This window comes from Artemia franciscana, chromosome 9 (assembly GCF_032884065.1).
Source record: "Artemia franciscana chromosome 9, ASM3288406v1, whole genome shotgun sequence".
Classification (NCBI taxonomy): Eukaryota; Metazoa; Arthropoda; class Branchiopoda; order Anostraca; family Artemiidae; genus Artemia; species Artemia franciscana.
The window spans coordinates 1,529,959-1,557,508 of NC_088871.1; the positions used below are offsets into that span (position 1 = coordinate 1,529,959).

General features: G+C 33.7%; 1 protein-coding gene across 1 annotated transcript; it reads left to right on the top strand.

Annotated features, from left to right (window-relative positions):
* The first annotated feature begins 2,176 nt into the window (after positions 1-2,176).
* On the top strand, positions 2,177-26,465 carry LOC136030865 (vesicle-trafficking protein SEC22b-like). Its single transcript, XM_065709925.1, has 5 exons — positions 2,177-2,372; positions 9,859-9,965; positions 15,940-16,100; positions 20,535-20,681; positions 26,232-26,465. Exons 1-5 carry the CDS (start codon positions 2,298-2,300, stop codon positions 26,372-26,374), a joined length of 633 nt encoding a protein of 210 aa, XP_065565997.1. The 5' UTR covers positions 2,177-2,297; the 3' UTR covers positions 26,375-26,465.
* The last annotated feature ends 1,085 nt before the right edge of the window (positions 26,466-27,550 follow it).

Below are 27,550 nucleotides of genomic sequence, written 5' to 3' on the forward strand. Positions count from 1 at the left end.
AAAAACACTTGAGTCTAAAAGTGTCAAAGCCTTAAATCTTGCCCTAAGTGAAGCAAAAATTAAGCTGGTGAGCTTTCAGCGATTAATACCATTATACATCTAATATTCAGTTTAATTTTATTACTGCGTGCCAAGACTGTTAATTTATTTTAGAATAAAAAAATTATTATGAAACAGGGAATTTTGAAAAACTTCAAACTCTGGCAATCAAAATTGAACAAAAATTATTAAAAAAAAACTTTCCAAATAAGAAGTTTTTTAAAGAAAAGTAAAGGTCAAATTAAGCTTAGGATCGGAAGAAACAAAAACCTACCATAGCTCTGACTCAAAATGACGAGAAATTACCATTAAGGAATAAATGAAACCCAAAACCACGAGAAATTTTGCAAGCAATCATAGCAAAAGAACGTACGACAGGTATTAATATAAATGAATAAACAAAATCTAAATATGAGTAAACCTCAAACTGAATTTGTAATTCAATTTTAAAACGAACGAAAATATTTTTCTACTGAAGCATAAATGAAACCCAAAACAAATAGAAATGAAATAAACAATCATAGCAAACATACATACAATACAATAAGTACTAATAAAAATAAATAAATAAATGTTAAAACGAGTTAAACTCCAATTGAATATGCAAATCAACCTTGAAACGAACAAAGATCACTACGAACAAGAGTTTGGGTTTTGCCTCTTTCTCTATATGTAAAAATCTAAAAATTACTGTGTCATTGACGCTCTACTAAAAAAGAATTACAGCATTTGAACAGCATATTACAGCATTGAAAATAAACAAAAAATTGTAGTAAAATTAAATTTTAAACTGATGAGTTTTCAGTGATTAGTATGATTATATATTAAATATTCAGTTCAATTTTATTTGTTCTTTTTAAGACTGTTCAAGATAAATAGAGTTTCGTTACAAACAAGAATTTTTACACTGCCCCCTTCCCTATTTGTAAAAGTCTTCTTCACTGAAAACAAATTACATTATAAATGTTTTTTTCCAATTATTACAGCATTGAAAATGAAAATTAAATTACAGTGAAATAAAATCTTGAACTACTTATCTTTTAACATTTAGTAGCACTATATATCAAACATTCAGTTTGATTTTATTTGTACTTTCCAAGACTACTCATGACACATATAGTTTTAAGTAAAGCGCCAATGATGCACTAAGTTTTAGAATTTTACAGGGAGAGAAAGATGAAAAATCAAAATTCTTGTTTGTAGTGATTTTTGCTCGTTTCAAGTCTGATTTGCATTTTTAATTCTATGTTTTACTAGTTTTAAGATTTATTTATTCATTTATATTAGTACCTATTGTAACTTGTTTTCTATTATTATTAATTTAATTCCTGTTCGTTTTGGGTTTCATTTACGCTTCAATAGCAAAATATTCTGTATTTTAAGCTTGACTTGCAAATTTAATTTAAGCTTCATTTTTGTTTTTTTAAGCTTGAGTTTAAAATTCAATTTAAGCTTTACTCGTTTTAAGATTTATTTAGTCATTTTGCTATACGTTTTTTGCTATTACCGCTTATATAATTTTTGTTTGTTTTGAGTTCCATTTATTTGTTAATAGTAATTTCTGATTGTTCTGAGTTTGACTTATTGTAGGTTTTTGCTTCTTTAGATTTGGTCTTTATTTTTCTTTTAAAAAAACTTTTTTTCGAAAAATTTATTTTAACTATTCTGAAAAAGTAGCATTGACGATAAGAGTTTCAAGCAAACAAAATTATATCAGTCAGATTTAAAGAGGACACTATGAATCTAGTCAGATTCTAACCAAAAATTATAATCAGCTGTAACTTTTAAAATAGTTCTATATTTTTGAATAAAGTTTGAAAGGATCATTGAATTTTCATCGTTCCTTTTCATCAAGTAACCTTTTTCTTCCATTCAATGAAGTAAGTGCCATATGCTCCAAAGGGTACCACTCATCCAAGACGTGTCTTAGTGGTTTTTTTCAGTTGACTTGAAATCTGACAGTAACTAGACCATGACCATTCAGCCAATTCAGTAAGCTTTATTAGGTATCTTGCTTGTTTTTGACCCATTAGGGTGCCATGTTAAGCGAATCTAGTTTTCTCCAGAAACAAGAATAATTTTTCTCGCTGGTATCGCTTTTACATCGGATGATCTGGCAGCTACGCTAATAGGACACGTCATGTTAAATTCTGCGACGAAAACGTTTATCGAGTTCAAACTCCCTTTCCACATGATCCAGCCACAGATAAAAAACAAAAACGTACTTTAGACTGCACCTAGGCTAGTAACAGTGAAACATGGTTCTTAGTACAGTAATTGCTAGAATATCTGATGGGCTGCCTCTGGCAGCATCAGTGCAGGATGATGAACAGGTTTGTAATTTTTTTATCTTCCAAAGCTTTTTTTTGAACCTTCAATATTAGGCCTTAAGGTGAAATTTTTGGAAAGAGGCTGGCCAAGGTATCAGAGTAATTGTAAAATTTTTCAGCTCTAAGTCTTTTAGGCCTCATTGATAGCCTAAATCTGCACTCAGTAGCCTATCACACTAGGCCTATAAGCTATTTCATAGCACATAGGCTAATTACCCAAGTTGACAGACCATCAGAGCAATATTTCAGCAGAAGTAGGCCTATCTATGTCAGAGCCATTGTTTCGGTTGCTACTTGGTATTCTATTGGAAATGATTAGCCTTTCAAAATATGACAGTTCATGTAACTGATCTACCAATAAAGTGAACATACCACTCAATGCCTTTTTTATGTTCTTTATAAATATAATAATTGTTTCTCCTGATAAGTCAAATTTAAGTACTTTTTGAGCTCTTAAAAATGATGAATTGTCAATTAAAGTATGAGTTATTGATTGTTTTTCACAGAATAATACTCCCTTTTTTCAGTTGTTTTCAACAAAATAATGTTGCATTTTCTCACTGCTAAAATTATTTATAATAGCCTAAGGTTATGTTAGGTCAAAAAGCGCTTAAATTTATGGTAGAAGCAATTATTATATCTGTCAAGAACATAAAAAAGAGGCAGCCTAGCCTAAAATTCTAGTTTAGTGACTTCCTGCTTTCTAAGAAAGGCATTAGGTTAGGAAAATGAAACTTTCAGGGATGGGTCTACAGGCTAAAGTGTGTCTCAGGAAGGTATTTTGAAGTACCTACTTCCACCAAGCCTCAAAAGGGGTAAAATTCTAGTTTAGTAACTTCTTGCTACACACATTTCCTAAATTTCCTAAATTTAAAAAAAAACATTGATATGGCTCAGAATTCTGTGCAAATAACAGGAATTGAATTTTCAGAACTAAGGCAGAGAAAAACCAACTGGTAAGTGAAAATTAAGGTAAAATGTTGTTTTGTCAAATTTTCATAGGTATAGACCTGTCATGTAGGCAAATTTCAGGGCTTTCTAGAGAGAGAAGGAATAGAGTTGGGTACTTTAAAATACCTTTCCAGGATATACTTTAGCCTGTAGATCCATCCCAACAAGTTTCATTTTCCTAACCTAATCCCATTCCAAGATAGCAAGAAGTCACTAAACTAGAATTTTACCAAAAAGGGCATTGAGTGGTATGTTCAATTCATTGGTAAGTCAGCTATATGAACTGTCATAAATTTACCATCTTTACTGTGGTCATTATATTTCCTGAAGCAAACACCATCAAATAGTTAAGAATTAAACATCAGTAAAATTCTAGACAAGGCTTTCTACTATCCTGGAAAGTGGTTAGGCTAGAAAAATAAAACTCTTTGTTGGCCTAGCCTAATGAAATCAGGGCCAAAAACATACTCTTGAAAGGTTGGCCATTGCCAAGCTACTATGCTAACTCTTCTGATTTCTAAGTCTTAGAAATTTGCCTACTGGAAAGGTATTTTGACAAAACAACTTCAGGCTTATATCTTAATTTTTAGTTTTCAGTTTCTTTTCCTTCTGGTTTTAGTTTTGAACATGCAGTTCCTGTTATTTGAGTAGAATTTTAAGCCTCACAATGTTTTTTTTTCTTCTGAATTTAGAAAGTGTTTGCAGATCTTTGAAATCTTATTGTAAGTTAATTCTTAAGTTACATATATTTTTTACTAATAAAAACATTCAGAAATTAAATAAAAAAACCAGTTTTTTAAACTGAAAGTAAGGAGTGACATTAAAAATTCAAATGAACAGAAATTACTCCATATAGGAAATGGGTTGTCCCCTCTGCAGTCCCTTGCTCTTTATGCTAAAGCTTTTAATTGTTTTAAAAAGCAGAATTGTTGCAAAGAGTCAAACTTTAGTGTAAAGAGCAAGGGATTGCAGAGGGGACAACCCATTCCATATACGGAGTAATTTCTGTTCATTTTAAGTTTTAATGTTGCTCCTTACTTTCAGTTTAAAAAACTAGTTTTTTTTATTTAATTGTATAAAGAATCTAACCAACAAAAGACCAAATTATTATTTTATAATTTACAGTAAGTGTCAAAGAATGATGTTTCCTTATTTTAAGTTACAACTAGGAGTGATTTAAGGATTTCTCCATGTAGAGCATTATAATGATGACTTGAGTTACATACAAAGTTCATTAATGACCAGGTGCTGTTCCATATTCAGTAGCATTGTAATTGATTTTATGCTCTCCTGAGGACCACTCAGCATCTAGCCTTTGGTTGAAAACATCAACAGATTCAGCAGTAACTGTTTCATTAGATAGTTTGTTGCAACTGTTGACCATGCATGATGAAAAGAATTGAGTGCAGGCTCTAGGTATCATTGACTACTTGACAAGTTTCAGGTGATGACCTCTAGTTCTTGAGTTGGTACCAACACTAGGGAATAATGCTGGGAGAGTATTAGCCCTCAATAACTTGTAGGCTAAAATGGCATCCCCTCTATTTCTTCTATAAATAAGTGTAGGGAGATTCAGTTTTGATGGTTTTACAGGATAGGAAAGCTCTTGCATGCCAGATATCACTTTAGTGGCAACTCTTAAAGATCTTTTGTCTTGCAAAGATTCAGTTTGCTAAAGTGCAAGAATTCAAGAAGCCAGGCCTCAGTCCATTGATCCAGCAGTTGAAAATTATTTTTTAGCATGGCATGATCTGCACAGGACAAAGCTGGTCCAAGAAACTTCATAAAGAGTTGATTTACAGTTGATAAATTAAGGAGTATCATTGATGAAGATATTAAATAGTGTAGGACTCAAAACACTTTCCTGAGGAACTCTACTCTGAACATGTGTAGGGGAAGATAGAATATAATTACCAGATGTTATGCTAATGGGTTAATAATTTTTAGCAAGGTCCATTCTACCTTTTTTTTAAATGTAGGAATGATATGTGCAGTTTTTAATCCAGAGGTAGTGTGGAAAGATCAAATGATAACTTGAACAGCAAGGAAAGAGGTAGACACAAAATTGTACAATACATGGGCGATTGCTGTCTAGACCAGCAGATCTATTCAGTTTGAAAGATGCAAGTTCCTTTAAAAACAGTGTATCAGTAATCAGAATTGGCTCTTTCTTATATGATACAACATATGAAGAAGGTGTAGGATAAACAATACTGGAATTGGAGGTAAAACAATTGAGAAATATTAATTGAAAATTTCAGCTTAGGATCAGCAACTGATTGACTATTGTTCAGGATATCTGGAATTCTGTATCTGCAGCTATATTTTTGAGTGGCGTTTTGCCAGAAAGATTTAGGGTTATCCTTAACTTCCTCGGCCAATTTTTCCTCAAACCTTCTCGTCAATTCTTTTATTTGGTTTGTTGTTTGATTATGGAAAGATCTGAAGACTTGATAATTTTCTGTGGTCTTATTTTTTCTGTAGCAATTCCATGCTCAGTATTTTCTGCTGATTAGTTTGCTTGCTTTAGTAGTTAAAAACGGTAAACTTTTGCCTATTTTCCTTGAAAAATTCTGGTGCAAAACTTTTCAACATGTAGAATTCCATTTTTACAATTGACCAACTCTCATTAATATCATCAGTAATAAGGTTTTTCCAGTTGACACTAGAAATTTTTTCAGAGACTCATGTGTAGTTTACATATTTGTTTTGCTTAGAAGAAGGTTGTTTGGTAGGCAGAAATAACTCTAAAATAATTACTACATAGTCACTAATACCAACAAGTGTGGTGATTACATTCTTAATAGGACAGTCAGGGTTACTGAGAATAACCAGATCAAGAGTGTCAGAGACTTGACCTTCCCTGAAATGAGTTGGCTGTGAGATTGTTTGACAGAGTGAATTATCAGAAAGGGCAGACAAAAAGGAGAATATCTATTGCAAAACCAGATCCATAGATCCATTGGATTCCAGGAAGGTTAAAGTCCCCTAAAAGGACAACAACATTATAGCTGGTAAAATCAGACATCACATGAGATAACATGGCAGCCAAATTAGGTTCAGAGTCTAAAATACAGGGAGCACTAGGGCTTTTGTAAACAACACTCACTGCAATTGAGATTGTTTGCTTGTGTATTTTTATCCACATAGACTCAATTCTACAAGTAGTCAGATAATTAAATTGAATGAGACTAACCTTTAGTCCATCTCTTATATATAAGCACACTCCTCTATGGCAAAGTGGGGAATTCAGATTAGAAAATAGTTGGTAACCATTGATTTTGATTACATCAGGAGATAAGACTGGCAAGGTGTTTTTTGGTAGACTTCTGTAATTGCTGCAACATCCACTTCTTCTGATATCATAGAACAGGAAAGTTCAGAAAGCTTATTAGGCAGGCTATCAACTTTAGAGCTAAGGAGCCTCATTCCTTGTCAGGTAGAAATCTGACAGAACTGTTTTACTTTCTGACAGATCAGAGTAAACTGGAACCAAAACGACTGGTACAGTTGTTGGATACAACACTGTGAAATGACAAAAACCAAAGGTGTTTTTTGGTAAACTTCTATAATTGCTGCAACATCCACTTCTTCTGATATCATACAAAAAGAAAGTTCAGAAAGCTTATTAGGGAGGCCATCAACTTTAGAGCTAAGGAGCCTCATTCCTTGTCAGGTAGGAATTTGATAGACTAGAGTAAGTAGGAACCAAAACGACTGATACAGTTGTTGGATACAACACTGTGAAATGACAAAGAACAACCAGTAAATGAGCAAGTTGTTGCAGAAGAAACAAGAGAAATGTCAACATCAGACAGGGAAACATTATTATGATCTCACTGACTCACTGGTGTCAACATCACTGACTCATTCCAGAGTGCAACTAAGATTCAGAACATTGTCAGCATAACAAATTAGTGATAGATTTCTTGATGATAAATTAATGAGGAGGGACATAGATCCTGAGTGTCAAGGATATAGTTATGAAATAGATCAGGTGAAGAAATTGCTCCTTGGTGTGCACCTTTTAAAACCAGAATATACTTTCTTCAAGCAACTGAAGGCACATTCTTATTGGGTTGTAATTTTGTCTAATATGCAGTTGAGAATCCATGTCCCAAAGTGTGAGAATAACTGCAGGGCTTAGCCCTTGCGTGGCAGCTTCAGAGGCATTGCAGGGCGTATTGACGAGTCAAAGGCATGTTTGACATCATGACTAGGAAGAACAAGACATTCCACCACAGATTCTGCATCAATTAGTGCATTTGGCGTGACTGTAAATGCATCTGCACATCCTGTTCCTTGTTTGAACCCAAACTGATATGATGGAGCATAACATGTCTTTTCAAGACTGTCTCTGAAGAGAAGTTCAAAAAGTTTACAGAGAGATGTCACAACAGTAATTGGGTGAAAAGAGGAACATTGAGGGTCTGCCCTCCCTTTCTTAGGAATGGGTGTAAGATCACCAATACAAAATGTAGTTGAAACCTTGCACTGAGTGAAAATCATTTGCATTAAAAGTGTGATATGCTGGACAAGAATGTAAGAATTTAAAGAATTATGAAGTAAGAATTTTTCCTTCAAATGTTTTCCAAAAGAGAAAATCAAAGATGTTCAAAATGGGCAAGAAAAGAAACGTTACAACAAATGAAGAATATTGGTGGGAAACATTGAATAACTAAGACAAACAGGGGTAGGGCTAATGCCTTCTTAAAACCATATGTTGTTTTTGCTCAAAATACATATTTTGTATACAGTAGCATTAGTAATGGATCTCAGTTATTATTGTGCAAGGTTTTCAAAATTTCTTTCAGTAATTGACAAAAAATAAAGCAATTTTAAATGGTAAACTAACTGATTCAAGTGACCTGTGACTTGAGTGTCTCTGTTTTCAACTTTTGAATACAAATGCCTATCTTTAATTTGGATTGGCTGTGTTTAGGGGGAAACTAGAAATACCAAGGGAGGGGAGCTGGTTGCCTTCCAATCACTTTGACTCTAAAAAGGATGCTATAACTTTCAACTTTCAATCAAATGAGCCCTCTCCAAAGTTTCTACAACAACTCTTCCATACAAAGTTTTATAGAAAAAAAAATATATATTGAATGCTCATTGCCAAGTGTATAACTTGCTATGGAGCAAAGGGGTCAATTAAGAAGGGTATACCTTTTTGAAAATTCTTTAATTTGTATTGAAGGAAATCAGAAAAAAAAACAATACAGTCCTTGCCCTCCAAATTTTGAAAGATGACTTTTTTGTATCTTTGTTTAAAAAAATCCTTGCTTGCCCCTATCTTCACAAATTGGTTCCCTTGATCCCCAGGTAAATCAACCCTAATAAAGTAGATGAGACTGTTTTAGTACTAGAGCACCTGATTGTTCTGAAGCTAAAGGAAAAAGTAATTCTTGTCAAAAGTGAAGGGTTATGGGGCTGAGAGTCTTTGCTTATCTAACTTTCAAACTGTGATTGTTTTTAAATATAGCTCCATCATACCAGAGCCCAAAAAACCGTCCAGTACAATCCATTTCTTTGTCATACAACAATAAGAGCAGTAGAGATGACAATGATTTGAAAGGTTTAGTGGAAACACCTAAGAATTAAAAAGTGTTACTTTGGCCCTTCATGTGTAGCTTAAAAGTCGATTTAGTTTAGAAGCCCTAGCTTTAAAGGCTAGGGTTTTATTTGTCCTTCATTGAAAAAATGTGAGCTGAACGTATTTTTTTTTTTGTTCATTTAAAGGCAAAAAAGGAAAAAATTCGGGTCAATTTAGTTCTTGCTCATTTATTCAAAATACTTTCTGTTTGTTTTAAACTTAAGACTTGAAGTATTCATTTTAATTTCTGTTATGATGAATTCATGGTGATATGTGTTTTTGTAGTTATATCTTATTCACAGGTTCATTTAATGTGAAATCAATTTTTCATTTTTGGAAATTCATTTAGGTAATGTCTATCTGTCTTTACAGAACCCTCTCGAACATTGCAAGTAGAAAATTGTATCAAAATGTTAATGTGTTTTCCATTGTATTTAAGCATTGGACAGGGTATTTTATCTCCTTAATGTTTGGCGCTTTTTATCTTCTGTCAAGCTCTTCGCCATCTATTGCTTTATAAGTGATCCTTTGGATGTCTTTATTAGTTTATGCTATAGATTAGTCTTCATTTGGTTTTGGAGCAATTATTACCTCAATCAAAAGTTTCTACATTTCTATTTTCATCTTCAGATTTTTGGTTCTCCATATTTTTACTGCTATTGCTGTATCTTCTTCGTCCATTGCTATTGGTTTTCCTATTCGTTCCTTATTTCGAGCTATGTGATTTCCTTTCTCATAATATGAAAAAAGATCACCCTCACAACCAAGATTACTGTAAAAAAAACTAATTTGAACCGATAGTTTACTATCAAGATATACTAATTTTCATTCCTGAAAGTCTTAATGATTTTGATTTATTAAATTCATAAAGGAGAAAAGGTTAAAAGTGCCTTAATGTTTCCTTAATTATAAACATCTAATGTATGTGTTTTTTTTTTTTTTCAGGGTAGAAGTTTAGTTGACTATCAGAACCAGGCAAAAATGTTGATGAAGAAGTTAGATGCACGTGGTCCAGAGAGATGTTCAATTGAAACCCCACCTTTCATATTCCAGTAAGTGCTCAAGTTTCTGTTTTCCTTTTAGTTTGAAACGAATTTTTCAATTTCTGAATATAGCCAAGGAAATTAAATTATAAATAATTTTTTAGATCTCATTGCCTTTCCATCAAACAGTTCGTGGTAACGAACTGTAGTAAGGAGCGACCTGGCTCAATAGTAACCAAAACTCTAAAAAACGGAATTTTGATACCAATAGTTTCATCAAAAGACGGTCATGACATTAAATTATAAATAATTTTTTAGATCTCATTGCCTTTCTCATTTAATTTTGAATTTTTTCCAATGAAAAGAAAGAAATCTTGCATCTTTTAAAACTATCTCCAGAAAAAATCGAAGTCATATTACCTACCAAGTTTCTTTTAGTTTGAAAAAGAATTTTCAATTTCTGAATATAGCCAAGGACATTAGATTATAAATAATTTCTTAGATCTCATTGCCTTTCCATTTACAACCAAAGCGAAATGAAAATATAGAGAAACATGTAAATTTTTCAAATAAGACTCTATATAAGAGGTTACAAAATTGCTCCAAAAAACGTGCCTGACCCTGCAGCACCAGCTGCAATGGGCATGAACTGAAAGTCTCTGAACTAAAAACAAATAAATAGTTTAAATAGCCTCGCGTCCTAATGTTGAAAAAAGTTTTACTGACAAATCAAGTGAATCATCTTTAAGTGCGAGATCAGTAAGCTGTACTTTCTCTAACAGACTGTTTTCATTAGTGCCAGTTCTAATAATGGTAGTATTGAGTCTTAAAGTATCTAATGGCCCAAATAATGGCAGCCATAACAAAAGTAGCAGGAATTGGACAAGCAATGGTCTAAAAGTTGTTTTTAGTAATATAGATTGTTTAACATGAAAATTCCATGAAGTAAAATAGGCCCTCAACAGAAAAATGTAACGTTTATGCATTTTACAAAATAAAACCCAAGAGGGCTAACACCCCTCTTGGAGATGTTCAGATCCAGACACCTGATAATACTTTGATCACCAAATTATCTAAAACTGGAAGATAAGGAATAGCCATATACATCTGAAGCCCAATTAAGGTAGGAGACATAGATATTAATTCAAACTATGAGTCATATGTTGAACAAGTGTGGATCTCAGTTCTCTTATTTCTTGTGCCCTCTTACATAGGTTGCATGTACTGAAGTCCCAGTTTCCCCAGCCTTGAGTCGTCCCTTCTTGCTATTAGTACATCAATTGATAATAAAACTAAGCATCAAGCCAATATGATTATTATTAGCGACTTCAGTCTCCCACATACTCATTGGGTCAATGGATTTGGATTCTCAGAAAATAGTTCAATAAGACCATTTCTGGAATGCTTATTTAATCACTCACTGTATCAGGCAGTTAGCTTCGTGACTAGGTACAGAGAAGGTCAAAATCCTTTATTACTTGATCTTCTGTTAGTAAAAAAAAACTAGAATCTATAATAGGAATTAACTTTCTATAACCATATGGAGCAAGTGATCATATTTCCATCGGTTGTAGTTTTAGACTGTACCCGTATAAATTAGAATTCACAAAACATGTGTATACTAATTACAATCTAATTCGTCATAAATTTGCCCAAAGTGATTGGTCTTTTATTGGATGTACAAATGTAGAAGAATCATGGTCAACTAATGAAAAGAATATTATTGGGAGTTATTGAAAATCACTCTTCTGTAAATTATAAATAGAAACAGGAATCACAACCAGACAGATTATTACACGAAAGATGAACAGGCACGTAATCAACTGAGAAGTCTTGCAAGGAAAACCACTGAAAAGTATGGGGAATCGATAGCAGCCACAGCGAAATCTAACCCCAAGAAATTTTGGAGGTATGCATCATCTGGTAACCCGGGTAGGCATTCTGTCACCCAACTTCTACTAGATGATGCGAAAATCTGTGACCCAAGGGAAATAGCCAATATATTAAATAAGCAGTTCATCCTAGTATTTAGTGTCCCTGATAATGCTCTGCTTCCAGATCCCCCAAGGTATGAAATTTAAAAAGGTATGACGCCCATATTTACTGCCAAAACTGATGTAGAAACCTGATTGAAGAAGATTAGCCTGAATAAATCTACAGGTTTGGATGGAGTTACTCCTTGGCTATTAAATGAAGAATGTACAGTGTTGTCTCATTCCCTCACTCTACTTTTCCAAAAGTCCCTGAGTTCTAAATATATCCCGCAAGACTGGAAGGATGTTTACATCACGTCTGTAAACAAAGGGGGCATTATAGATGATTCTAACAATTATTGACTAATTAGTCTGGCATCAGGAATTGGGAAACTGCTTGAGGGTATGGTCAACTCAACCATTATGGCTCTTTTAAATTCTAATAGTCTGCTATCAGATAATCAACATGGGTTTTGTCCCAATCGATTAGTTGACACTAATCTGATCATATGAGCATGTCACAAAACTTATGGATAAGGGATCTCCTGTTGACAACATATTATTGGATCTAGCCAAACCATTCAATAAAGTATGTCACAGGAGACTGAGATAATGGGACAATGATTCTACTCTGTACAATGGACATCCATGAAGATGTTGTCAACTGGACAATGGAATTTCTGACCAATTGAAAGCAGGTGGTGAGTGTATCCCGAGACGGCGAATCAGTTTTATTTTCGGAATGAGCAGATGTAAAAAGTGGAGTGCCCGGAGGAACAGTTTTGGGTCCAACTTCATTTAGTATTCCCATCAACGATGCGCCTTTAATAATAGAGAACAAAATTTGCTTGTACGCGGAAGATTTCAAAAGAATTTGTCCTGTCGATGACTCATAATGTGCCATAGCCATCCAAGCTGATCTTGATGCACTCTCAAATTGGGTAAAATCCTGGCAGCTTGAATTTATTACCCAGAAATGCAGAGTCATTCACTTTGGAGCAAATAATCCTCTGTGCCAGTATTTTTTGGAATCCAGCAATGGTTCAAAACAACCACTTATGCAGTCATAGCAAAAAAGAACTGGGTGTTTTAGTTGATGATAAACTAAAGTTTAATTTTCACTCAGAGTCATTAGTAGTCAGAGCCAACCAAACTCTTAGTTTAATAAAAAGAATGTTCTGTAGCATATCTCCAGCTTTGATCATCGAGCTCTTAAAGGGCCTGATCAGATCAAAATTAGAATTTAGGTTGTATAGTGCCACTCCAGTCAGTAAGGGTGAGATATCAAGGGATTTCAACATCTTCCATAGCCTTCCCGATTAAGCAAGCGTAAATTACCATCTCTCAAATACAGACATAGGTGAAGAGGGTATTAATGAAATACAAGTCAGTACGTGACCAGGGTGTGATCCCCAACCTGTTCGAGTAAGTTTCCACAGTACTAGAGGCCACCCCTTGAAGCTTTACCGAAAACGTGCTAATATTAACATGTGAATATTATTAAATATTATTAAGATTATTATTACCTCCAAGTCTGCTGTTGACAAAGACTGGTACAGGAAACCTAGGCTCACAGTATGATAAAAAAAAGGTAAAGGATACGGCATTAGACTTTACAGTCTGTACCGGCGGTGCTGATCTCCGTTTCTCGGCCCTTCAGCCAGGAAGTGCAATGGGGGCTCACAGTATGGGATGTATTTAGCGAGGTCACCATCATTATTGACCGGCGTTCACAGGACTATTCCTTATTGCTGGCAAGTGCGATTTAAGGTATTTAAGGCAAATATTTAAGATGCAAAACAAGAATTGTTTTATACCACTAATAGCTTAAGTCCAAATATTTTGGAAAATACATAAAAAAGTCAAAATATTTTGGGAAATATATAAAAAAAAATAATTGATGAATAACTTTTTATATGAAGCTGAAATATGGACTTCAAATATTAGCATAATAGTGCTAAGAATTTTTTTGGTCCATTACTCTATTATTTAAAGAAAATTACATCTTTTTCTATGTTTTCCTTAATTTCAATTGGAGATTAAATGGAAACAAGACTGAAAGTGAAAAAAAAACGATGAAAATGGATAGCTACTGTTTTCTTGTGCTTATTTTCAGACTGTCTTCCATTTGTTTGAGTCTTGTTCCATATATCTAACAGTACTGAAATACAATTTCATCTAAACATTATAGATGAATTATTACTTACTTTTTTTCCTTTTTTTTACTATTGTGAGTAATAATCTGTCTAGAGCTTTGTGGGGGAAATCGGCTTACTCTAAAAGTGGCAGTGCAGTGCAATTGAAGCTTTCAAGAATGGCCATAAAGACCAAATTAGGGCTCTGGGTTGTTTTCTGATCTATCTAACTAAACCCCTTTCCATGAACAGATTTTTCATAAACCTGGAAAAGTGTTGAAGAATATAAATGAAACTTTCAAAGATGGGTTTGTAATCCAAATACAGGTCTCAGAAGGTGTTTTAACGTTGTACCTCCTCTCCTTTCCTACTTTTATGTTGAACAGAAATGTTAAAGGAAAATTATTCATATCTTCAAAAAAGTTGTCTGAAGTTATTTCAGAATCCACCTTAAATCTTGGAAGGTTCTTTGGCAAAAGACCTTTGTCCCCTTCATCACAGAAAAAATGAAAAAAATATCCAACTAGTTTCTCCCTTCTTTTGTAAGGTGCTGCCTAGGTCGTTGCACTTATTTGATTGCCCCCCTGTTTTTGGTTTAGTTTCCATTTTAATTCATATATGTTTTTCGTGTGTTTTATGCTTCATTCTTTTTTTTTGGGTGGGGGGACTTTTTTTTAGTGTCCCTTTCAATTTTCTTTTCTGTATTATTTGATTATTTTGTCCCCTTCCCTTTTTTTCTGACTTGTTTTTTTTTTTTTCTTTTTTTTTTTGCTTTGTTAGTCGACTCCGAAGTCCGAATTCGGCCCTTTGAGGGCTTGTGATAGGGATTTTTTAAAATAAATATCTCTTATCTTAGAAGTAGAAGTAGAATGTAAGCTGAACTTGAATTTAAAGTGCAGATGGGCATCACGGAAAAAGCCCTACAAATAAGGGAATAGTGAAGCTATGGACCTGTAAGTGCTTCCGTAATCCCTAATTTGGTCTTTCATCTGTTATTAAAAGCTCTGTCTTCGAGGTCCAAAAACTTTGTTAGTTTGGAGAAAGCTCCTAAAGTACTATTTGAAATTTGTTTTTCACTTGCTTTTCCATCCCTTCCCCGCTATTTGTTAGTAACTGGTTTGTAAGTAGTTCCTATTTTAGCGTTTAAATTCTGACAAAAAGGCCATTTCTGTTGCCAAATTAGATCGTTACTTTTTAACTTATTCTTTTTTATCACAGGAGACAGGGGGGAAATGTTTTAGAATAAGGTCAAACTATATTATTCCCATACATTGTCAAGTCTTCATATATATATATATATATATATATATATATATATATATATATATATATATATATATATATATATATATATATATATATATATATATATATATATATATATATATATATATATATATATATATATATATATATATATTTGTGTGTGTATTTAAAAGCCGTTAGTCATGTACACAACAACAAAGACGAATGGGAACAAAGCAAACAGTAACACTCAACAAATATAAACCGTTTTCATCCACAGCTCCACGTGTTTTTCTATAATACTTCCTACCGTCATAATTAGATCTCTCAAAGTAGTTCTCAAAATATATGGCAGAAGCAGTATACCCCCTCAGTTTTTTTAATTCACTAAGCGTTGGCATTTTTTAAAGAAAATGTTCTAGCCCACCCCCATACTTCCCACAATTGGGGAAGCAAACTTGCCTCCTGAGCCATCTTCATCATGTGACAACCAGTCACCCTTACGCAATGGCTAGCATTTTCCTGTGCTTGCAACCAATGCTTAAGGGTTCTCCACGGTTTGTTAGGTTTCAAATGTAACTCCTCACCATACACTACTTTCATCTGGCTATAAAAATGTGCATCTGTATAATATGCAGTTTGATAAGGCATGAATATAAGTTTTGTTTTACATAAGATTCTTTATTTCAGCTATTTAATCAAAGATGAGGTGTGCTACCTAGTTTTGTCCGAGAAAACATTTTCACGTAAACTAGCATTTTCATATCTGGATGATCTGCAGCAAGAATTTAGCTCTCAATATGGTAGAAAAGTTGCCACTGTTTCTAGGCCATATTCTTTTATTGAATTTGGTAAGCACTACATTTTATTAATAAAAATAGCCTAAGACCAGAATAAAACCATCGGTATATAAGGATTCCACCCTAAATTGGTGGGTCAGAGGATTGTACTCAGGAGGGGAGAGGTTCGACTAACAAAATAAGAATAAGGGTGTTTCTAGGCTATTAGAAGATTTGGACAAATTTAGAAGGCTATTAGAAGATTTGGACAAATTTTAAAGGGAAATCCGCATGGTTTGAATGCCTAGTCGGGGGTGGGGGGGGGGGGGGTCATCAAACAGTTAGTGGTAACGAACTGTAGTAAGGAGCGATCTGGCTCAACAGTCACTGAAACTTTAAAAAACGGAATTTTCATGCCAATAGCTACATCAAAAGAATCGTATTTTAATGCTGATTTTAAATATATAAGTTTCATCAAGTTTGGTCTTACCCATCAAAAGTTACGAGTCTGAAAATATTAGCCTTATTTCAGAAAATAGGAGGAAACACCCCCCCCCCCCAAAAAAAAAAAGTCATAGAATGTGAACGAAAATCACACCAACAGATTCAGCATATCAAAGAACCCTACTGTAGAAGTGTCAAGCTCCTATCTACAAAAAAGTAGAATTTTGTATTTTTTGCCATAAGACAGATCATGGATGCTTGTTTTTTTTCCAGGGGTGATTGTATCGACCCAGTGGTCCTAGAATGTCGTAACAGGTCTCATTCTAACGGAAATTAAAAGTTCTAGTGCCCTTTTTAAGTGACCAAAAAAATTGGAGGGCACCTAGACCCCCTCCCACACACATTTTCTCCCCAAAGTCAGCAGATCAAAATTTTGAGATAGCCATTCTGTTCAGCTTAGTCGAAAACCTAATAACTATGTCTTTGGGGACAACTTCATATCCCACAGTCACCGGTGGAGGGGCTGCAAGTTACAAACTTTGACCATTGTTTACATGCAGTAATGGTTATTATGAAGTGTTCAGACGTTTTCAGGGGAATTTTTTGTGTTGGGGTGGGGGTGGGTCGGGGTGATGGGGTTACGTGGGAGGATTTTTCTATGGAGGAATTTGTCATGAGGGAAGAGAATTTCCATGAAGGGTGCGCAGGATTTTCTAGCATTATTAAAAAAAAAACAATGAGAAAATAAATAATTGTTTTTCAACTGGAAGTAATTAGCAGCATTGAAACCTAAAACAAACAGAAAATATTACGTACATTAAGGAGTTCGTCTCCTCCACAATACCTTGCTCTTTACGCTAGTATTTACGCTAAGTATTTTTAGTAATTTCAACTATTTATTCTACGGCCTTTGTGATTCAGAGGTCATTTTTAAGGAATTGGGACAAAATTCAAGCGCTAATGTAAAGAGCGAGGTATTGACGAGGGGGCGAACCCCCTCATATACGTAATAAAAATACACAAATATAGAAGTTCATTACGTAAGTTAATTCGTAAGTTACGTATGTTTATTACTAACAAAACGTTCGTAAAAAAATGAAAAATTCTAGTCGCAGTTTTAAGTAACCAAGAACTGGAGGGCAACTAGGCATCCTCCCCCGCCCCTTCGTTTTATCAAATTCGTACGATGAAAGCTATGAGAAAGCTATTTAGCAAAAAAATTAATGATCAAATTTTGTTTTAATTATTCGTGTGTGGTGAGCCAAAATCAAAACTTGCATAAATTCAAAAATGTTCAGAAATTAGATTTAAAAAAAAGAAGTTTTTTTTAACTACAAGCAAGGAGCGACATTAAAACTTAAAACGAACAGAAATTGTTCCGTCACTCCTTACTTGCAGTTAAAAAAACTTGTTTTTTTTTTATTCAGTTCTGGGATAAAAACCTGGTCTGGCATGTATACTAAATTTGTATTATCCACTTAAACAAAGGATTGGTCTCTAGTATGTTTTTGGGTATCAACAATCTTAAAAGAAGCCAAGGTTTAATTGCCAGTTCTAGTGGGGAAAGGGGGTTAAACTGGGTCAAATGCCTGGTTAAACAGATATGTTTAATTCTTCTTTATCATTTAGATAAAGAATTGAGCTTTGCGGGCAGTCTGGACCAGATGTCTGATTTAACATCCCCCACCCACCCTCCTACAAATCCTCATATGACAAGGTAATTATATTTTATGGTTAAACAGGAAAAATTCTATAATTTTTGGTGGAAAAATTTACTTTTTCTTCTTTTTTCTTATTTAATTCTTTTTTTTTCAAATTTTGCATACGTTGAATTTCCAAAATTAATTTTGTATTTTAGTTAAATTTTCGTGATGAAGTTGCTTATAAAAAAATCTGAAAATGTAATTAGTTTTTTTTTCTCATGCCATTAATTTTTGTCATAGTTTGTATAATTATTCCTAATGCTATAATCCAATAATTTTTTTTTTTTTAATTTTTTAATCTCAAACATTGAGAACTCCCCCAAAAAAACTTAAGAGAAAATTTTTATGCAAAACAATGGGGTATGGAAAATTTTCATATTCCAAGTAAAAATTCTACTGAGAATCTATAGCTTAGAATCAGAATCTATAATCTGTATGCTCTATATATAATCTACAGAATCAGAGCAAAAAAGTTTGAATTTTGTGTGGTGTAAATGTACTTATGGAAAGTCTGCCCAACTCAAACTTATGAGATTTGCTTCCAGTCCGACCTTTCAGCGATTAAATAAAAAAAAAGTTTTTTTAAATGCAAGTAAGGAGTGACATTAAGCCTTAAAACGAAAAGAAAGTATTCCGTATATGACAGGGGTTGTACCCTCCTCAACGCCCCGCTCTTTACGCTAAAGTGTGACTTTCTTTCTCACAACTCACAGCTCTTTACGCTAAAGTGTGACTCTTTCTCACAACTCTACTTTTTAAAACAATAGAAAACTTCTACAATATACATTGTCATAAATTAAAAAAATGTTTAGTTATACTTATTATATTATTTAGTCATTACTCATGGTATGCATTTTCGTAAATTAAAAACATTTTATGCATTGTCTAAAAAAAATTGAAAAACAAAAATTTCCCCTTTTCCCATGGATTTTAAGAAATACATTCCCCTTACCTTCCTACATTTTGTAAATTAAAAGTATTTGTGCGTGGTATTTTGGATACATGCATTGTATATTATTTTTAAAATGCTCATGAGTAGGCTTCATCAAAAACAATCAAATTCAGGTAATAATTTAACAGCATTATCCTGAAGATTTTATGCACAATATCCATTGTCATAAATAAAAAAAAACATTTGTGAATTGTCATTAATCACAATGTGCATTGTCATAAATTAAAAAACGTTTTATGCATTGTCATTAAAAATAAAGAGACAAAATTTGCCCCCTGCCCCTGGATTTTAAGAAATACATTCTCCTCCCCTCCCTATATTTTGTCAATAAAAACATTTGTGTGTGATATTTTAGATGCATACATTGTATTATTATTTTTAAAATGCTCATGAGCAGTACTTCATCAAAAATAATTAAATTCGGGTAATAATTTTACAACTTTATCCTGAAGTTTTTATGCACAATATGCATTGTAAAAAATTATTTCAAAATCAAATCAAAATTGTCCTTTTTGGCCAACCGTCTGGGGCTACACCAAAAGCAGGTCGTCCTTGTCTGGGTTGGGAGGATGTCATAAATAAGGATTTAAAGGAAATGGGAACTTCCTGGGAGGGTGTAAAGAGGGAGGCTTTAAATAGATTAGGTTGGAGGAGGAGCGTGCGTAGCTGTGTTGGCCTCAGGCGGCTTGGTGCTGCAGTGAGTTATTAGTAGTAGTAGTCATTAGGGCGAAATAATTTACATGGACATTGGTGCGTCAAGGTGATGAATATTTCTTGAAGTGAAGGAGAATCTCACCTAGTACGCGAGCTGGGGCATGGATTCTCTGCCGAAACGTCAAAATTAATGCAATTTCCCCCATAATTCTCTTTAGTTTCGCCTGTTTTATGCTGTTTTGTTGAATTATCTCTGCCATGAAGTAAAATGCTGTGTCCATATCTGATTTTCCCTTGCATATAATGTAGCGTTAAAAGCAATGGATTTCCAGGAACTAGAGTTTGGCTTTAGAAATCAGCGAAAAGGGCTGCTATTGGCTCCAGATTTGAATTCTTGGTTTTGGATTTGACGATACAATTTTTTGGGCTGTAGCTTTTATTATTTTTTCATTTTTTAGAGAAAGACAGGTAGGTAGGGATTGGTCTTTACTTGAAAAGCAGAAATATTACAAAATTATCATTTAAGATAAAGCTAATGGCCCGTGCGGTTATCTCTTCAATACATTGTAATTATCAATAAACAAGATTTTAAAATATATGGAATTGCGAGTAAAAGTTAAATTGATGTAATTTGAAACAGAAGAAAACACTTAGATGGCGAATCATCGGAGAAGAATTATTCTTTTTTTTTTCTCCTTTTTCTGTTTTTTTTTTTAAATCCTGGCTATAAATTATTTCTTAATTAAATTTTAGACAATTATATACAAAAGGCCAAGAAAACCTACATAGATCCCCGTGCGAGAAGAAACCTTGGAACCTTAAACAACGAACTTTTAAATGTCCAGAAAATTATGGTTCAAAATATCGACGATGTTTTGCAACGAGGAACACTTTTGTCTGGTAAGTGCGCGTTTGAATTTTCTTTTGGGGAAATTACAAAGAGAAAACATATGTCAATATATCATATTTTTAACGATTCTCCTCCTTAATGCTCTGTAATTATTATAAAGTATTAAGTATTTATAAAATATAAAGTATAATATATAATATATAAAGTATTCATTTGCTTTTCGCCGTTTTTACCATCCATTATTATCAGATTCTACCGTTACCATCTTTTTTTCAATGCCACATTGCCTTTTCTATGATGAAACAAATAGGAATTGCAAATAGGGACGGGTTTGTTTATTAGACAGTTAAATAAATATGTATAAAAAAATTGTATATGTTGATGACATAGTCAATTGTCATCAGTAGAGTTACTAACGTATTAAAATTAAAACAAACTATGTTTGTACTTTGGGCCATATCCAGGATTTTTGCGGGGGTATTTTACTTATTTCCTTTTCTGCATTATTATGCCTAGTTTAATACAATATTTTTTGTAATTATGCAAAAGCTCATTTGTTTGCTTCTTAAAAGGCATTAGAATAAAAATTGGCGCTTTGGAACGGTCTTAGAAATGCTAGACAATCTGTTGGCATTATCCGCAGGTGGTCTTTATTCTGCTTATTTGCTTTTCTGCACTATTATGCCTAATTTATTGCAATATCTATTTGGTACTGAAGAACGACGCCAAATTGTAGATAATTATTTTATTATAGAATGTGGATTTCACTTTCTGTGAAGAGCCTATTAACGAATGGAATAAAAAAAAAAGAAAAAACCATAGCTTATACTCCTATTTGAAGAGCTTAGGAAAAAAATTTCCTCCTCCCCCCCCCCATACAAATATTCGTGTTATTTGTGTCAGTCCGTACTTCTCAACTTTAAGTAAAAAATTATCTAAGAATCACTCAATATCCGAAATTGAATCTCCTTTTATAGCCGTTGGTCTGCAGCCTTGTGTTTTCTAATTTTTCGATTTCTTCCATGTCGGTGCACAGTCCAAGTCCTTGATAATTTTCTGCCATAAGAAGAAATAAAAATGTATCCCCCCGTCCCTGTACAATGCAGTAAAATTGACAAAACATGGCTAATAGAAATGAGTTAATATTATAATCTAAGTAATGGTATATATCAAAATTGTTTTGTTTTTGTGGGAGCAAGGCTAGGAAAATGCATAAACTGATGTTAGAAACAGACATAAAGTGAGTTTTTCCGTAGAGAGTCAAAGCTTATGACTCTCAAAGTGATGACAGTGGTCAAATATGGCTCTGAAGCATGGGGGCTCCGAAAAGCGGATGAAAATTTACTAGATGTTTTCCAGAGAGTTTGGTGCTGCGGTAAGTTGTTAGCAGTAGTAGTAGTAGTTTCTTGGATTAAAATTATCAGAACTTTGGGTTTGTCTTTGTCGCACCTCTTGCTTCGGAGAAAAAAGTTTCATAACACCAGTGCTCCCACCAAAATACCGCTCAGCTTCACTATGATTAGGCAAAAGGCCATCAGTGGAGAAACTTTGATCAACTCCTTGGGGCTATAACTTTTGGAAGTTACTCGTAACGTGGAGGGGTTGGACTGGCGGAACAGACAGAGCGGACGATAATCGTAGTGCTGACATCACTTCACGTCGAGATCCAAAGATTGGTTCAATTATACGTTCATCTAACGGAAATTTGTTAGACTGAAATAAATTAAATACTTTCAGAATAACTGCCAAAAAAAAGAATGTTAAGTAAAACAAACAACCTGCAATTCTTCGGATGGATTCTTTTTGTAAGAATCGGTAAACTTGTGCAGAATTCTGGTAAATTTTTCATTTATCAACAAGAGTCAAGTAAGATTTGTATCTTAATTATGGAATAATTAATAAACCTATTTTTGATAATGAAACACACGCCCAAAAATTCAAAATCATACCCTCTTTTACAACCCCCTTCCTTGCCACCCAAACCAAAGAATGGTTCTCAAATCTCCTCAGAGGCCACTGAGTTGCAGTATAATCAATCAAATCAAGAAATTTTGTTTATTCCAACTTCAAAAACACCCGAGTCGTCCGGATATACTGGCACGAAAAAGCTACTGAGCTCATATGCAGACTTGCAGTTGAAAAAAAAATCAAAAGGGATCTTGAGATGTATTCCGACGGTATACGGTCTAATATAAGCGTTGACTAATTTTTTGTTGTATGACTGATGTTTGTGATATATATATATATATATATATATATATATATATATATATATATATATATATATATATATATATATATATATATATATATATATATAACGAATGAGGTTTTGCGAGTTCAAGGTGCTAGAATAAGCTTGAAAATAAATTTTATGAAGAGTAAGTCACTAAGGCTAAGAATAAGTAAAGATTAAAAGGTGACGTTGGGTAATGAAAAGATTGATCAGGTTGACAGCTTCGCTGACCTTGGTAATATCAAACAGTTCGTGGTAACGAACTGTAGTAAGGAGCGACCCGGCTCAATAGTAAACGAAACTCTAAATAACGGAATTTTGATGCTAAAATATACATCAAAAGAATCGGATTTTCATGCTGATTTTAAATGTATTAGTTTCATCAAATTTGGTCTTTGTCATCAAAAGTTACGAGCCTGAGAAAATTTGTCTTATTTTAGAAAATAGGGAAAAACACCCCCTAAAAGTCACAGAATCTTAACGAAAATCACACCATCGCATTCAGCGTATCAGAGAACCCTATAGCAAAATTTTCAAGCTCCTATCTACAAAAATGTGGAATTTCGTATTTTTTGCCAGAAGACAAATCATGGGTGCGTGTTTATTAGTTTTTTTTTTCCCCAGGGGTCATCGTATCGACCAAGTGGTCCTAGAATGTTGCAGCAGGGCTCATTCTAACGGAAATGAAAAGTTCTAGTGCCCTTTTTAAGTGACCAAAAAAATTGGAGGGCACCTAGGCCCCCTCCCACGCTCATTTTTTCTCCGAAGTCAACAGATCAAAATTTTGAGATAGCCATTTTGTTCCGCATAGTCAAAAACCATAATAACTATGTCTTTGGGAATGACTTACTCCCCCACAGTCGCTGGGGGAGGGGCTGCAAGTTACAAACTTCGACCAGTGTTTACATACAATAATGGTTATTGGGAAGTGTACAGTCGTTTTCAGGGGATTTTTTTTTTGGTTTTTGGGGGTGGGGTTGAGGGGAGGGGCTCTGTGGGAGGATCTTTCCTTGGAGAAATATGTCATGGGGGAACAGAAATTCAATGAAAAGGGCGCAGGATTTTCTAAAATTACTATAAAAAAACAATGAAAAAATAAACATGGAAAAGTTTATTCAATTGAAAGTAAGGAGTAGCATCGAAACTTAAAACGAACAGAGATTATTACGCATATGAGGGGTTCTAAAAATACTTTAGGATAAAGAGCGAGGTATTTAGGAGGAGATAAATACCTCGCTCTTTATGCTATAGTATTTTTAGTAATTTCAACTATTTATTCTACGGTCTTTCTGATTCAGGGGTCATTCTTAAAGAATCGGCACAAAACTCACGATTTAGTGTAAAGAGCGAGGTATTAACGAGGGTACAAACCCCCTCATATTACAAAAAAAAAATTTAAGAATATAAAAGTTTGTTACGTAAGTTAATTCTTAAGTTACGTATATTTTTTACTAATAAAAAAATTCGTTAAAAATTAAAATTTATAGTTGCCTTTTTGTGTAACCGAAAAATTGCATGGCAACTAGGCCTCCTTCCCCATCCCTTATTTCTCAAAATCGTCTGATCAGAACTAAGAGAAAGCCATTTAGCAAAAAAGGAATTAAAATATAAATTTCATTTTAATAATTTATGTGTGGATGCATTAATTCAATAACGTTCAGAAATTACATTAAAAAAACCAGTTTTTCTAACTGAAAGTAAGGAGCGACATTAAAACTTAAAACGAACAGAAATTACTCCGTATATGAAATGGGTTGTCCCCTCCGCAATCCTTCGCTCTTTACGCTAAAGTTTGATTCTTTACCACAATTCTGCTTTTTAAAACAATTAAAAGCTTTAGCATAAAGAGCGAGGGATTGCGGAGGGGACAACCCATTTCGTATACGGAGTAATTTCTGTTCGTTTTATGTTTTAATGTTGCTCCTTACTTTCAGTTATAAAAACTAGTTTTTTTATGTAATTATTAGTAAAGACGGTGGGAGCAGTGAAGATGTTAAAAGTAGAATAGCCAAGGCTCAGTTTTCACAATAAAAAAAAAAGCTTGCAAGAATAGGAAGATTAGGTTGCAAATCAAGATTAGAATATTGAAAGCGACAGTGATGACAGAGGTCAAATATGACTCTAAAGCATGGGCTCCGAAAAGCGGATGACGATTTGCTAAATGTCTTCCAGGGAAATTGTCTAGGGATTGATCTGGGTACCCAGCTGACTGACCGCATTTCAAACAGTAAGCTGTACGAAAAGTGTTGTTCAATCCAAGTTTCTAGGGCTATAGTGATAGAAAGGTTGAGATGTCTAGGGCACGTTCTTCAGATGGAGGATATCATATTGCCAAAGATTGTCCTTTTTGGACAACCATCTAGGGCTAAACTGAAAGCAGGTCGTCTGCAGTTGGGGTGGGAGGATGTCATAAAGGAAGACATAAAGGAAATGGGAACTTCCTGGGAGGGTATAAAGAGGGAGCCTTTTAACAGATTGGGATGGAGGAGTAATGTGCGTAGCTGTGTTGGCCTCAGGCGGCTTGGTGTTGTGGTGAGTTGTTAGTAGTTGTAGTACTATAAACCCTAAAGTGTTGTCTGAACAACCTTAAAAAATTGAAAAGCGAAAAACAATTCAGGCTCAAAAAGAAAAATCAAGAAGGCAAAATCCAATTCCCCTCCCCTTCCTGGACAAAAAATAACCAAAATTACAAGCTAAAAGCAGGACAAATATTTTTAAAATCCAAGTATAGTTTAGAGTAATTGTTTAATGTAAATTTTTATGACACCTTGTACTTTCTTATTTCGTGTCAAAAGTTTCATTTTTTGAAGCTTATAAGTGGTACCTTGACCTTCCCTAAGGTTTTCCGTGTCGAGACGTCCTGTCTTCATGTGAAATAAATTTTTGATATATATAGATAGATATATTTGCCGTTTTCTTCCTTATATTTCTACTACCCCTCTGGTAATTTTACGTAAAGTTGATGATAAACTAATGGTTTTCTTTGACGAGTGTATAGTAGTTAGATTCAGTAGAAGGCATACACACAAATTTATTTTGCGAGAAATCAAACTGATAGTTTTTATGAAAATTACAGAAGATATTAACTACTGACAACAACTCTGTTTTTTTGTTATTGTTGCAGTTCGTTATTATTATTACTTTATTTTAGAAATGGGAAGAAGCAGTTAGAAGTTAATGTTTAACCAGAGTAATTTCCAACCCCTTTACATGAAATTATTGCATACAAAATCTGTTCTAGGAGGTGGGGAGCTTGGGACCAAGCCTTTCCCCCTCCACCCCTTTGGTCGTATTCCTTATGTTGTCAACAGTTTGTATGTAAATAGCATTTTCACCCACATACTGACTTGAATTCTTCTTCTAGAACTTGACAATAAAGCTCAGAACTTGGCCTCACTGTCGACCAACTACAAAAAAGATGCACGACATTTAAACCGTCAGTCTACAATTTTCATGATTGGTGGCACATGCTTTGTTTTGTTCTTTTTGTGGTGGCTTTTCTTTTAATTTTTTAATCTCTGCCAGTGTTTCATTTGTGTAACTTCGAAATTTGTGTTTCCTTCGGGATTTTTTTTTTAATAAAGGAATTCGGATATAACTTTTCTTTCTTTTTATCTTTTATTTTCCTCTTTCTATTTTTTTTTCCTTTCTTTGTTTGTTTTCTTCTGTTTTTAGTGAACCGTGGAATTGAATTTAGATCTTATAATTGTTTTTATTAAAAATAATGCTTTATATAATTTAACTAAAAGTGAGAGTATTAAATGAATGAATTAATTTTTAAAAACTCGCCTTAAATAAAAAAACAATCGACAGAGTAAAAGAAGAACAACAACAAAAAATAATAAAGGAACAAACTAACAAGAAAACTTCATATAAACTTCAAAATGTGAAAAATCAAAGATTCAGCAAACGGCACTGTAGATCAAGCATGTACATACACAATTAGTAGATAATCTTGATTAATTATATTAGAAGACTTAAATCATTCCGTTTAAACATTTTATAAGAAGAAAATTTGGAAAAGGAAATTGGAAAAAATTGAAGAAATTTTTCTCCAAGATGAAGACAAATAAGCTAAGAGCTTTTAGTACTGTCTTAAACTCCTCTTCTCAACTATCTTCCTCCGCTTACAGACTGTTAAAAAAAAAAAAATTCTTTTCTATATCATTTCCCCCAAATTTAACGCACTCTCAGAATATTCTTAATAGAAACTCAATATTTTAAAGTTTAGTTTTATCAATATGTAACACATTAAACTAGGCAATCAAATTTTTGTTTGCTCCGACTTTCATACTTACTCACTTATGTACGTGGCTTTTTTTAATCAATACAACAAAACACTTAACTCTCTTTAAGCTTGGGCTTGCTTAGAGTAGCCCCTTAAACATAGGAGTAAAATTTAGAAAAGAGAAAAAATAATTCTGCGGCTTGTTGCTGGTCGCAACAACCATTCCTCACAACAATTCATTCCACCTACCAAGACACCCAAAAGCCCTGTTTCCATCCAAATAAAAATTTTGATTTTTTTTCGGGGAGGGAGGTGGGGTCTGAGAGCAAATGAAATTTGATTTAACTATTCGGTAAAAACCAAACAACCGCACTCAAATTGTTTTAGGATCTCTACGAAAATCACACACATTCGCCGAATTTTTTAAAGGTTCGGGCAAATTATTCCAAACATTT